The 12,815-nt window shown below is 34.1% G+C and overlaps 1 protein-coding gene across 4 annotated transcripts; it reads right to left on the bottom strand.

The window, feature by feature from the left end:
• Window positions 1-1,405: 1,405 nt before the first annotated feature.
• LOC108460136 (urease) lies at window positions 1,406-11,894 on the bottom strand. 4 transcript variants are annotated; one of them, XM_017759496.2, is made up of 19 exons: window positions 11,758-11,894; window positions 11,268-11,470; window positions 10,000-10,073; window positions 9,689-9,734; window positions 9,258-9,363; window positions 8,404-8,546; window positions 7,544-7,654; window positions 6,350-6,513; window positions 5,880-6,258; window positions 5,695-5,803; window positions 5,213-5,352; window positions 4,936-5,073; window positions 4,743-4,834; window positions 3,869-3,998; window positions 3,592-3,750; window positions 3,008-3,175; window positions 2,699-2,833; window positions 2,461-2,532; window positions 1,406-1,942 (listed from the first exon to the last, which is right to left on the bottom strand). In XM_017759496.2, the coding sequence occupies exons 2-19, from the start codon at window positions 11,391-11,393 to the stop codon at window positions 1,721-1,723; spliced, it is 2,514 nt and encodes an 837-aa protein (XP_017614985.1). In that variant the 5' UTR covers window positions 11,394-11,470; window positions 11,758-11,894; the 3' UTR covers window positions 1,406-1,720. The 4 variants fall into 4 exon arrangements, with proteins under 4 accessions (XP_017614985.1, XP_052882601.1, XP_052882603.1 ...); XM_053026641.1 differs by having other exon boundaries at window positions 11,268-11,344; window positions 11,758-11,814; XM_053026643.1 differs by lacking the exon at window positions 9,258-9,363 and having other exon boundaries at window positions 11,268-11,344; window positions 11,758-11,815.
• Between the last annotated feature and the right edge of the window lie 921 nt (window positions 11,895-12,815).

Raw genomic sequence — 12,815 nt, forward strand, 5'->3', positions numbered from 1 at the left:
TGAGTATATGTGATGAGTACAGGGACGGGAAGCATAGTTAGATTTTTCCCCTGTTTAAATTGTATTCCATGTAGGTTAGTTGCATTACTGTCTACAGTTCTATTAAGAACTTTGGAAATGAACATCATCAATTACCATTTAGCAGAAAAAAACTTGCAGAAGCTGCAATGGCAAACATATGACCACAACTCCAAAAGCTGCCATATTTGAGATTAAGTCGAATCGTGTTCAGTCTTTTAATGCATTTGTTAGAAATTGTTCAGTCTTCCATGTGTTGTATTGTTCGAAGACGACCTTCTTGGGTATTGTTTTTGGTCGGGATTGGCTTAGAGAGCTTTGTGGGAGACGAAACTTGGATTGTGGGCAGTAGTTGTGTGATATGTTTTTCAACTTTTGGTGGAGTCGAAACGCATCAACATCGAAGGTGAATTTCGTGATGTAATGTTTTTAGGTTACATCATACTTCCCGAGCAATGACTTCAATTTAAAGTTTGTTTGCTTTCGGAAGTTACTATAGTTGGAATCTGATTATCGGTCAAAACTTCCTATGCAACACAAACGTACGTTGAATAGTATTAATGACCAAAATGATTTTATTTAAACTAAAGATTTTTATATGAAATTAAAAAAAAAAAACTTTTAGTGAGATTTAAACCCAAAGTATTATTTAGCTTTAATGTCAACTTTAAATAAATATATTATATAAATGTTTTTACTTACAAATCAATTTTATTAAATTGTATGAAATCAACTTTTTTTTTGAAAACTTAAGTACCTAAGTCGATTTAATGGTACTACTGTCAATGCCAACTAGTTAAAATTTAATAATAATTTGAATTTAATAAATTTTCAAAATTATCTTTGAAAGCAAATCTAAATTGTCAATGAAGCCAACACAGAATTTGACGTTACGATAACAGAAGGACTTGATAAGTTGGATAATCTCGAGGATTCAATAAAATCATTTTGAAGTTTAAATAGTAACTTAAAATTTGAACCGTAGCGGTCGTTTGATATGATCAAACCCAAATTTTTAGCAATAATCATATGGATCATGTACCATCAGGTTAACGAATTTAACGACATATCAGTTTTTAATATTTGCGCACATCACTACGTGGACAAAAATTAGGAAAAGTTTGATAGGCTTAAATACTAAATTGGAGTAAAAAAATATTCAGAGATCAAATTGAGAAAAGTAGCAAGTTTTGGGAGTATATGTTGACAATGAATGAGTTGTTAGAATTATGTTCTTTTGAGTCAACTGAAGATCTCAACAGAATCCTTTTTCTGTGCCAGAAATTGAGAAGCACAATTGCAATAGGGACGTAATGTTTGAGAAAACTTAGCAAGCTACCTAGAGATAATAATAGTATTAATGGACCAGATCTGATCAAAACTCTGGTAATTAAAGCACCGACATTAGTGAAAAATTTTATTCCTTTAAACCATCATAATATTCCCAGTCTATGATGCTGTATGATGTTTTTAAATCGAAAACGAATTTGGCTAAAGTTTTAGACGACAGAGGCTAGAAGAGGAAATAGTTCCGATACGTGGGAACCATAGTTGCAGCGTCACAGGCGAGAACCTCACCGTTGGCTTTCATGATACACATTTGACGATGATTGTAACATTCCTTTTCTATAATGCCATATGACGTTTAAAAACAAAAAAGTAAAAATACACGGTGAAAGTTTTAGAGCGTTACCGACTGAGACTAGAAGAGGAAATAGTTCTGAGACAAGGGAACTGTTGTTGCGGCATCACAGGTGAGAACCTCGCCATCGGCTTTCACGATATACGTTTCGGGATCTACTTCGATATTTGGGAGAGCATTGTTGAGCTTCATGTCGAGCTTGGTTAGATTTCGGGTATTACCAACAGCTTCTACTCTCTTCTGCAGTCCATATGACTCTTTGATTCCGCGATCTAAAGCAGCCTGTTTGCAAAGGGTTGATGTAAAATTCTACTTATTCATCATGTATGGCTGAAACCGGAAAACCCAAAAACTAATTCTGACTGTAATGTTTGGTCTGATTTTGATTCGGATTTTATTGAATTTGATTTGGTTTTAGTAGGATAATAATTCAACATATTCGGTTGGGTTTCCTCAACAGAATTAAGTTCTACTTTTTATAGTATAAAAGTACACATTTTAATTCTAAATTAATGAAAGAAACTTGAAAAAAATGTTACTATAAATAACAATTTTAGAAGTTTTAAAACTAATGAACTGAACTGGTACGAACGAATAGACTACATTTTGGGCTAGTTCGGTTATCTACGGCATTTGGTTTAAATAAAAATCAGTTAGGTCATCTATGACATTTGGTTCGGTTTATAAAATCACATTAATCATATATATATATATATTAAACTGAACCGAACCATTAACAATCCTAGATACGTGTGTCTGTGTATATATACATAGAGAGAGACAGAGAGAGAGAGTCGTGCCTTGCTGACGAATGCAATGGAGTTAGCACTTGCAGCCTTGCCGAATGCTCCAAACATTGGCCTTGACAACACCTGTTACAACCGATATGGATATATTCAAATTAAAGAAAAAAAAAAGTTCATGAAATTTAATAGTTATATTTCCTACTCATGTCCAGATATGAGTTGAAAACAAACGTTAGATGCAAATACTACAAAGGGAAAAAAAAAAAAGGAATCGTAGAATATAAAATGTTACCGGTTCAGGTGTCGGAATGCTTGCATTAGCATCTCCCATATTAGCCCAAGTAACTTCACCACCTTTGATCACCATTTCAGGTTTTGCCCCAAAAAAGCTTGGCTTCCATAAAACAAGATCAGCCAACTTTCCCACCTGAAGAAGTTATTCGCATATTATTGACGTAAGTGAAATTAAGGGATCAGAAATCTTGAGCCAATGGATTTTGAACCGATTTGCTTCAAATGAGGAGGCTCGGAACGGTTATGAATGCAATCGACATCCATGTAAGGAAAATAAAAAGTTGAAGCAACATAATAAATAAAGTACCTCAACCGAACCGACAAATTCTGCAATCCCGTTAGCAATGGCTGCATTTATGGTGTATTTTGCTATATAACGTTTGATTCTTAGATTGTCGTTGTCTGAGTCTGCAGGACCAAGTGGTCCCCTTTGTGATTTCATCTTGTGAGCGGTCTGCCAAGTTCTGCATATCACCTGGAAAGAAATTCGAACTTATTTCAGCTTTATACCACATGCAGAATGAGAAATGCATGCAATATATATATGTATTTAACCCTCCAAAAACCTTCTAAATACACGGAAAAAAACATAAAAGCAATTGAATATACTAATGTAGGACCAATGCCCGTATTTGACACTTATACTTAACATAGTAGAATATTAATGCTCACCCGATAGGTACTTCATAAAAAATAAAGAGTTGGAGGAACATAGGTCGAGTCAAAGAAGACATGTCTCTTGTTTCTAACAATGTTGAAAGAACCGAACAAGATTGTTTATTGGTTTGAACCGGTTTAAAGCTGGTTTGACCAACCAATCTAGTCCGAATTTTCCATCCAAGGTTTCCACCTTTGATAGTCCTTTAATTATACAAAAGTTCAGAACAAAACCTCGCCAATGCGACCCATCGCCTGTGAATCTGAAGATATAATGCTGATTGCCCCCGTGTCGTGCAATATGTCTTCGGCAGCAATGGTTTCCGCCCTAATCCTTGATTCTGCAAATGCTACATCTTCAGGAATATCCTTGCTGAGGTGATGGCAAACCATCTGCTAAGATAGAAATGCATGAGAATGGAAAAAATTGAGCATACCCGCATCGGATACATACTCGTATCCGACACTCACCCCCCAAGTTCAAGCAATAGAGCTGTCATCCTTTTCATACCAGCATGTCAAGATGTTCATCTATAGTATTGGAAGTATAAGGGCGAGTCGGGTTTGTTGAGGAAGGGAGGACATTTTTAACGCCGCATACTTTGATGATATCTGGAGCATGACCACCACCGGCACCTTCACTGCAAAAAATGACATCGATCATGAACATCAATGAACTAAAACCGGACCGGTTAACCAGAAAATTAAGAAACAAACAGAACTCTAACTTGTTCTGAAACAACAGAATGATATTCATACACATTGAACTCGTGAAAGTAAAAAATTTTAAGATTTGCTTCCACAAAGCATCCAAATAGCCTTTAGTGAACTTAGTAACCCACAAATATGTCATATATCCAATTTCTTCTAACAAGTCAAGCTGCTTTTTATTTATGTGTGTGTGTGTGTCAAGGTTTTCAGAACCGGACCGGTGGTCATACTGGTCAGGCTACCGGTTCACTGGTCCAACTGATTCGACCAGTCTAATTAAATAAATCATTAAAAAAATCATAAAAATTTTAAAAATCCGGTTCAACCGGTTCAATGCCCTTCTCCAAACCGGTACCCCAAACAGTTCCTAGTCCAACTGGTCCGACTGGCCAACCCGGTTCAAACAACCTTGGTGTGCATGCAGTGGGGTTGGGGCAATGATTTAAAAACTGAATTGGATTGGCCAGTTCAACCAAGAGCTAGTAGCTCCGGCAGTTCAAGCATAATTATGTAACCAAAAACCAGTGAAATTGAGAATCAAAAACCGGTTAACCAAGTAAAAACTCGGATGGACTGAAATTTGTTAACCAGAAATCAGAAGTTTTACTAGTTTGATCTCCATTCCAGATTTTTATTTATTCATTAATTGGGGAATGGGAGACATGAGTTCATACCTGTGATAAGTGTGAATAGTTCTTCCTTTAAATGCATTAATTGTTTGTTCCACAAATCCAGATTCATTCAAGGTGTCAGTATGAATATTAACCTGCCAAAGTCAATCGATATAAATGATGAGTTTGTGGTTTAAAATGTAACTAAAAGAAAACGAAAAATCTCGGAAATAATTGGCAATTTTGTTTATCTGACTTGGATATCATAAAGTTCTGCAACAGCCAAACAACTGTCTATTGCAGCAGGTGTAGTTCCCCAATCCTCATGCAGTTTCAGTCCCATTGCTCCGGCTTTGATTATTTCATGTATTTCTTCGGGTTTAGAACCATTTCCCTACATAAGATAAATGAAGAATCCGCAAAAATAGAAAACAAGTCATTATGGCTAAGCTGAAAAACCAATAAAAGCTTATTCAAACCATAGTTTTCGATTCGGTTCTGGTTCAGCTAGTAATTGAGTAATTTAAGCTTACCTTCCCTGTGAAGCCAAAATTTAGAGGGAAGTCATCAGTGGACTGCAGCATCATTTTCATTTGCGACGGAGCTGGCGTACAAGTAGTTGCACGTGTTCCTTCAGCTGGTCCAGTCCCTCCTCCAATTAATGTTGTGATGCCTACACAAATTTGGAAGAGTTCAGTGTATAACTTATTAAATATTTAATAAAGATGTACGATTCGATGTTGTCCTAATCCATGTCCAATGCTTAGCCCCGATACATATTCAGACATTGATATGAGGTATGATGCTCGACATATAAAGAAAAAATCTAGAAAAAAAAGGTACTCGTATCGAACACGTACCCGTATCTAACACTCACCAAAACAACAGTAACATGGACTTTATCCCTTTTTTAACTCTCTTGCTCTAACCGAAAACAAGCACATAATGTACTGTTCATGTATGTTCCTGTTTTGGTAACATTTTTAGCTAATGTATGCCTGAAAATGTAGCTTACCACTTGATATAGCTTCATGAACCAACTGAGGACATATGAAATGCACATGACAGTCGATAGCCCCTGCAGTTACGATCAATCCTTCTCCGGCAATAACCTCGGTGTTAATCTGCAAGTTGATGGTATCAGTCATTAGTACAGCAGATAATTATACTCGGACACTGACTTGATACGAGAAAACTTACACCGATGATCATGTTCTCAGATACACCATCCATGGTATCTGGGTTGCCTGCTTTCCCGAGTTCAACAATACAGCCATTTTTAACACCAATATCTGCCTTAAATATACCAGTGTAGTCGATGATTACAGCATTTGTTATAACAATGTCTAAAGATTTATCTGGTAGATGCCCACAAGATTGTCCCATGCCATCTCTTATAACTTTTCCGCCACCAAATACGCATTCATCACCATATATGGCAAAATCCCATTCTATTTCGGCATACAAATTTGTGTCACCAAGCCGGATTTTGTCACCGGTAGTAGGGCCATACATGTTAGCATATGCCTCAGGAGAAACTGTTGTGGTAAAATCAGAATCTTCTCCAGTCAAGCCTTCGCTGCAAAATGAGCTGTGGCGTTAAATTTTCCATATTTTAAATGGATTGAAATAAAACAGACAACACTAAGTTTCTAGCTGAAGTTGTAAACCTAGCATCTGCATCTTCCGTATTCCCATAACCTTCAATCCTTATGGTTTCCATCACCGTTTCGATATTGTTGTAGTCAACAGGGCCATCAACAATTCCGTTTCCTCCTCTGATCACTTTGTTACCACCAATGCTAACTAGCACAACTGGTTTACTTTCTCCGGGCTGGAAAAGGTAAACATGTTTCAGTCAAAGAATAGAGTTGGATTAGATCAAATTTTATCTTGAAACCACGAAATATGTTATTCTGACTCTTCATTTTCCTTTTTTAAGTACTCTTGTCCAATACATATCTAGACAGGGGAATGGAGATATGACCTTCCAAAAATCCTCAAAATACATAAAAAAAAATTGAATATACCAATATTAGACAAATAACCCATGAATATACCAAAGGAAAATTTAATTCAACTCACTTTTATGGATGAACTTTTATCATAACTCTATACCTGCCAATGTAATAATAACACTAGGAATGGCCCCCATAGATCAATAGAATAATCGGTTTTCATAAAGAACAAAATTATCATTATAGATTCTGAGGCTTCCTCCAAAATCAGTGTCTACCGGTTCAGTTTTATACTATGTTACTTGGAGTTAGATGTGAGTATGTGTCTCATACGAGTATATTGAATTTCTTTTTCCAAGATTTTAATATTTTTGGAGGGTCTTTGTACGATTATATCTTATACCTGTATCTGAATATACGTTGGACATGAATGCCAAACATAAAACCACTTCATAAAGATAAGTTGAAGAGCCGAACCAACATAAGTTTCATTAACTACCAATATCATGAAAAACATCAAAACCATGTTTTTATGTCATTGATTCCTATCATTTCTTGCAAATCCAGGGGCAAATTTCCTAATAAATGAAAATAAGAACCACTCTTGTAAAAAACAAAGCGAGAGTGCCACTTTTTTTTTTTTAATAGAAAGGGACTAATCTATACCAATGCTGTTTTGACTTTTCATTTTACTTAATCTATTAGTATCAAACACCTGTATCCAACACATATTTAGACATGGTAATGAGTAGGATTCTCCAAATATATATAAAAAAAAAAAAGAGCAAAAATTGAGCATCCTTATTGCGGACGCAAATGATCAATGAATAACCATTAATTGCACTTAATCAATGAATCAAACAATAAACTTCACTACAGAAGAAGGTTTAAAAAAATGCTCAAAACCTCAAATCTTGTAGCTGTTCCTGCTCGTATATTTAGCCGCATACCATATGCTCTCCTTCGATCGAAAACCAAGTAAGGATTTACCTCGATAAAGTGATAATGGCTTCCTACCTGAAAAATTGCTGAATGATTAACACAAAGATTGTTCAATTCTTCCTTAGAAAACAATTAACAAAACTGTATTGGTTAGCTATATGGTACAATATTGTATGTCACTTCTCTGCTCCTATGTAAAGCATATTTTCGTATCCAACACTAACACTCAAAGTCCAAGCAACATAGGTATGTACACAATTATAGAGTGATAACAAAAGTTATGTTGTTGGCACTCTTCATGCAATACATAAAGATATAGGGATATGATCTCTAAGGATTCCTCATACAATATTAGAAAAACCTAACCATATACGTATCTGACACTCACACTCAAATCCTAATAACATAGACCAAAACTGATTTGGAAATGATCAAACTAGGTAAAAGTATCATTGAGGCCCCTGCACTAGAAGTAAGATTGTACGTTGTACATTAGATCAAAGAACAAACTGATCCTTTTATTAAAAAATTCATCCATTTTTACCGTTAAAAATTGATCCCTGTACGTCAGCAAGAGGTACACGTGGCATGCCATATGTCATTGTCTGGTTATTCTGTTAGCCATGTACAAAGGGATGACATTTTAAAAGAAAGAATCAATTTGCTCTTTTATCTAACGTACAGGGGCTAATATGCACATTTTTTTTAGTATAAGGGACAAAATGCATCTGATTCTTTATACAGGGGCTTCCATGGTACTTTTACCATCAAACTCTCCACACGAAAAATAAATTATATGAATAAAAAAAGATGGTTTGCAACACCTGAACTGGCCTGTCTCCTCTGTTAGTGACATTGAGTCTTACTGCTTTCCTGCCTAAATTAAGGCTAATAATCCCATCTTTGAAGATCAAATCACCGGGAACCATTTTATCTTCCATTTCGAGAAATTTGTCTGGGGAAGGCACTGCATTATCAATCTTCTTTTAGTTCCCATTGGACGGTTCACATTTTCAAGCAGTAACAATTCCAATCCAACTAAACTGCATAATCTACTAAATCTTCTAATATAAAATAAGTACAAAAAGACTTATATGACAATTTTATTTAGGCTTAAGTGTAAGTGTCGGATATTAGTATACGTCTAATATGGATAGTACAAAATTTTCCAGATTTTTGTGTACCTGGAGGATCATTGGAGGATTATATTTTCACTTGTATTCATATATGCATCAAACAGAGTACTTCAAGAAAAATGAAGAGTCGGAGCAACAAAGCTTATTGATATGTTATGAGGTTTGGATTTCCAAAAGCAAGGTAGGTTAGAGGTGAAAAGAAACGGAAAAGAATTGCAACTTGAGATGAATGTAGTTTGATCTTGAGCCCTATTATTCTATTTGAGGCCAAACTAGCAAAAATCTATGTGGAAAATATGTTTTCCGACTTTCATTTTGTTTCAAATATCCATGTCCGACCCATATTTGAATATGATTGTAAGGATAATACCCTATAGAAACATGGAACAAAACTTGGAAAAAAATATAACATACCCATGTTAGACACATCAATATCCGACACTCACACTTGGGTCCAAATAACAACTAAGATCACTCATATATTTTCCATGTATTCTTTGAGGAAGCCTATATACCCAAATATATACACATATATGGCCTACCAGGTAGAAAAGAACCATATAATGCAAGGTGAAGGTCTCCATTTTCACTATTCACCACATTGTGAACGGTGATTAACTTCGTCCCATCGGGAAATGTCCCTTCAACCTTAAATTAAAATCACAATTAGTTTACTTGCATTGTTGATTTTGAAAGAAAAAGAGTTTATGATATAAGCTGATAAAGTCTGGAACAACGACATTTCAGGCCTATATTGCTCCAAGTCTTCATTTTCTTAAAGTATCCATAACTGGCACTTGTGTCCAAGACATGGATATGAGGACATGACCTTCAAAGATCCTCTATACACGTGGAAAAATTCAGAAAAATCTGACCATATCTATAAAGAATCCTTAGAGGTCATATCTCCATATTATTGATGAATTGCAAAGGAAAATACAATACCAGTTATGATTACCTAAAACATATTTACCTGAACAGAATCCAATAGATGTGGAACGGCTGGAAGAACTTGCCTCCTGCTTAAACATTAACTAAAATTACTGTTTATTCAAAGCAAAACATCAGTGAAAGCCTACGTTACTCAGATTTTGATGTTAATCTGGGTATGTGTCCAATAAGAGTACGTTTATTTTTTTTTTCTAGTTTTTTTTTTTTTCCATATTTTTGAAGGGTCATTAGAGGATCATATCTCCATATCCATGTCTCAGAATGAATCAAATTTAAGTGTCAAACACCAATAATTCAAGAGAAATGAATAATCTGAGCAAAATGGTTTCATACCTTCCCAGAAGTCGTTGACCGATGTCCATCAATTCTGCCACACTCCAGTTACCATCACGAACAAACTCGAGGATCTACGGTGGAAAAACATATCAAAAGGGATATGAAATTGAAATTTTCATTTTCTTTGAACATCTTTAAAAAAAATCAGAAAGGGAAAAACCGGTACATGGCAAATTATAGGCATGTAATTGACTTAGATCTTAAAACCAATAACTTGATTAATGAAGAATTTCTAGTGAAGTCCTTTTTTAACAATCCACCCTATGAAGAAACAATGAAACTAAATATCCGGAGCATGAGAACACCAATTACATAAAAACACGTAATTTTCATAGAGAAACATACCCAAATAGGCTTTCATGGGGAAAAAAAAAAAACAAAGAAGCTCAGCAGAATCAAACAATAAATCATCAGGTTAGAAAAACAAGCATGATCAGAAGGCATTAAATGATAAATTTAAAAAATGAGTTCATTCCCACGATCCCTAGACTCTTCACTTTTCTTAAAGTACTTGTGTCCATAGGTGTCTGACACATTCTCCGAAAATAATCATACAAGCATCCAATACTCACCCCAAGTCCAAGTAACAAACTAGCATCCTAATGTATACATATATTATACAAAACTGACATTGAACGTACCCTTATCAGAAATATACTCATACACATATCCAATACTCACCCCAAGTTCGGGTAACAAATTGGCATTCATAAAGTATGCATATATTATACAAAACTGAGATTGAACATACCCTCATTGGACTATACCTGTAATCAACACTAGGGGTGTACTTGAGCCAAGCTGAGCTCAAATAGTAGCAAACTCAAACTTGAGCTCGACTCAAAATTCAAGGCTCGATACTCAGCTCGAGCTCGATCGAATATTAGATAATCAAGCTACTCGAGTTCAACTTTGATTAAGCTCATTTATCAATTTTTGTACTCAACTTCAACTTGAGCTGGATCAAGCTCGTTCATACTTAACTATATAACGAGGGTGAAATTGTAATTTCATAATATAATATATTGAAATGAAAAGGCTCGATTAGGCTCGCAAGCCATCCTGATCGAGTATTACAGTACTTGAATTCAACTCGATTGATAACTCAAGCTGCTTGAGCTCAAGCTCAGCTTGATAATTACCGAATCGAATTCGAGTTTTCTTCTAGTTGAACTCGCCCCTGTCCAACACTCACCCCAAGTTTAAGTCACAAATTGACATTGTAAAATCAACACATACACAAAATTACGAAGAATAGGAATTACCTGAGTAGCAATGAGAGCAACAGCTTCAGTATAATTGAGCCTAAGCCCGCGAGCCAGACGCTTCTGAGCAAGGTACCCTGCATTATGAAGGCCAAGCTTCTCCACTTCTTTTGGGGTTAATTTCATTATTGTTTTAACTCTTTATTGAACTTCTTTCATTCAAATTCAATGCCCAGACAGTTTCTTCACCGCCAAAAAAACTCCTAATCAAAGATGTATTATCATTTTCACAAAAATGATTAAATTGCTTTCATTATTAAGAACCAAAACCATTTTTTTTTAAAAAAACCCAAAAATGAAAAGCTAAATTTCAAACGTTTGATCTAAATTGACTAAGAATTCCAGTAACTTTCCAATCAAAATCTGAAATAAGAAAGTAGCTGAGAATGATAAATTCATTACGACATTCCCGTAATTACATTAATTGCTGCTGTAATTTCTAAAATGATTTTTTTTTAATAAATAAATAGAGAGAAAATTAAAGGGTTACCTTTTTAAGGACACTGAAAGTGTTGATAGTTACTCCACCAGATGGTGTGATGACATGAGAAACTCTGCTTTGGATTTTGAGAGCTGGCTATAGAATGCTTGTACATTATGCTTTTAAGGTTGTACCCTACCTACTTACAGATTTATTAATTATATATATTATTATTATATTCTTCTCTGACTTTGTAATCTGATATAAATCGTATTTTGATAATCGTGGCTGAGTAATTCGTTACTTTCTACTGATAAAATTTAATTTTGAATATTAATATGAGATATAAATGATATATAATGTATTATTAGTTATATTAATTTTTAATTGTATAAATAGATTTTTAATAAAATGACATATTTATTATTTTATTTAACATATAAAGATTAATTTATTTTTAATAAACGGTAGAATACAATCTATTTCTTAATACAACGGTTTTTATGGTACTTTTATTCATATAAATCTCAAATTTAGGTAAAATGTATCGTGAAAGTATTGTATTAGATATCGATTACATTTTTTCCTCTAGTTAATAAATGAACATATTAATCCCTTTAAATCAGATCAAAGAGTAAATTGATCATTTCCGTTAAAATTTTTATCTATTCTATTGTTATAAACTATCATTATTAACAAAATAACTAAATAGTGACACGTGATATGCTATATGTGCTTCATGCTTATGTAAAGAGACTAGTTTTCAATAGTAGAATTTGATGGAATTCTTAATAGGATGACTATTTTACTGTTTGCTCTAATATACCAAGATTAATTTCCCAACTTTTGAATAAAGAGATCAATTTACAATTTAACCTTTAGTATAAGGACCTTTATAATACTTTTATCTTCATACTTATTACTCTGAAATATTTAAATTTGAGATGCTAGTTTAATTTGGTATAATTAATTATTTTATTTGCATAATTTAATCAAATTGAATATAGTGTATCAAATTCTCATTAGATAAAATTATTATATATATTTTAAAATATTTATCCTCTAATTTAAATGATAGCTCTTAGTCCAAGCTATTTGTTGGTTGTGATTAGTTAATTCGATTTTGT

Source organism: Gossypium arboreum, chromosome 4, assembly GCF_025698485.1.
Source record: "Gossypium arboreum isolate Shixiya-1 chromosome 4, ASM2569848v2, whole genome shotgun sequence".
NCBI classification, from domain to species: Eukaryota; Viridiplantae; Streptophyta; class Magnoliopsida; order Malvales; family Malvaceae; genus Gossypium; species Gossypium arboreum.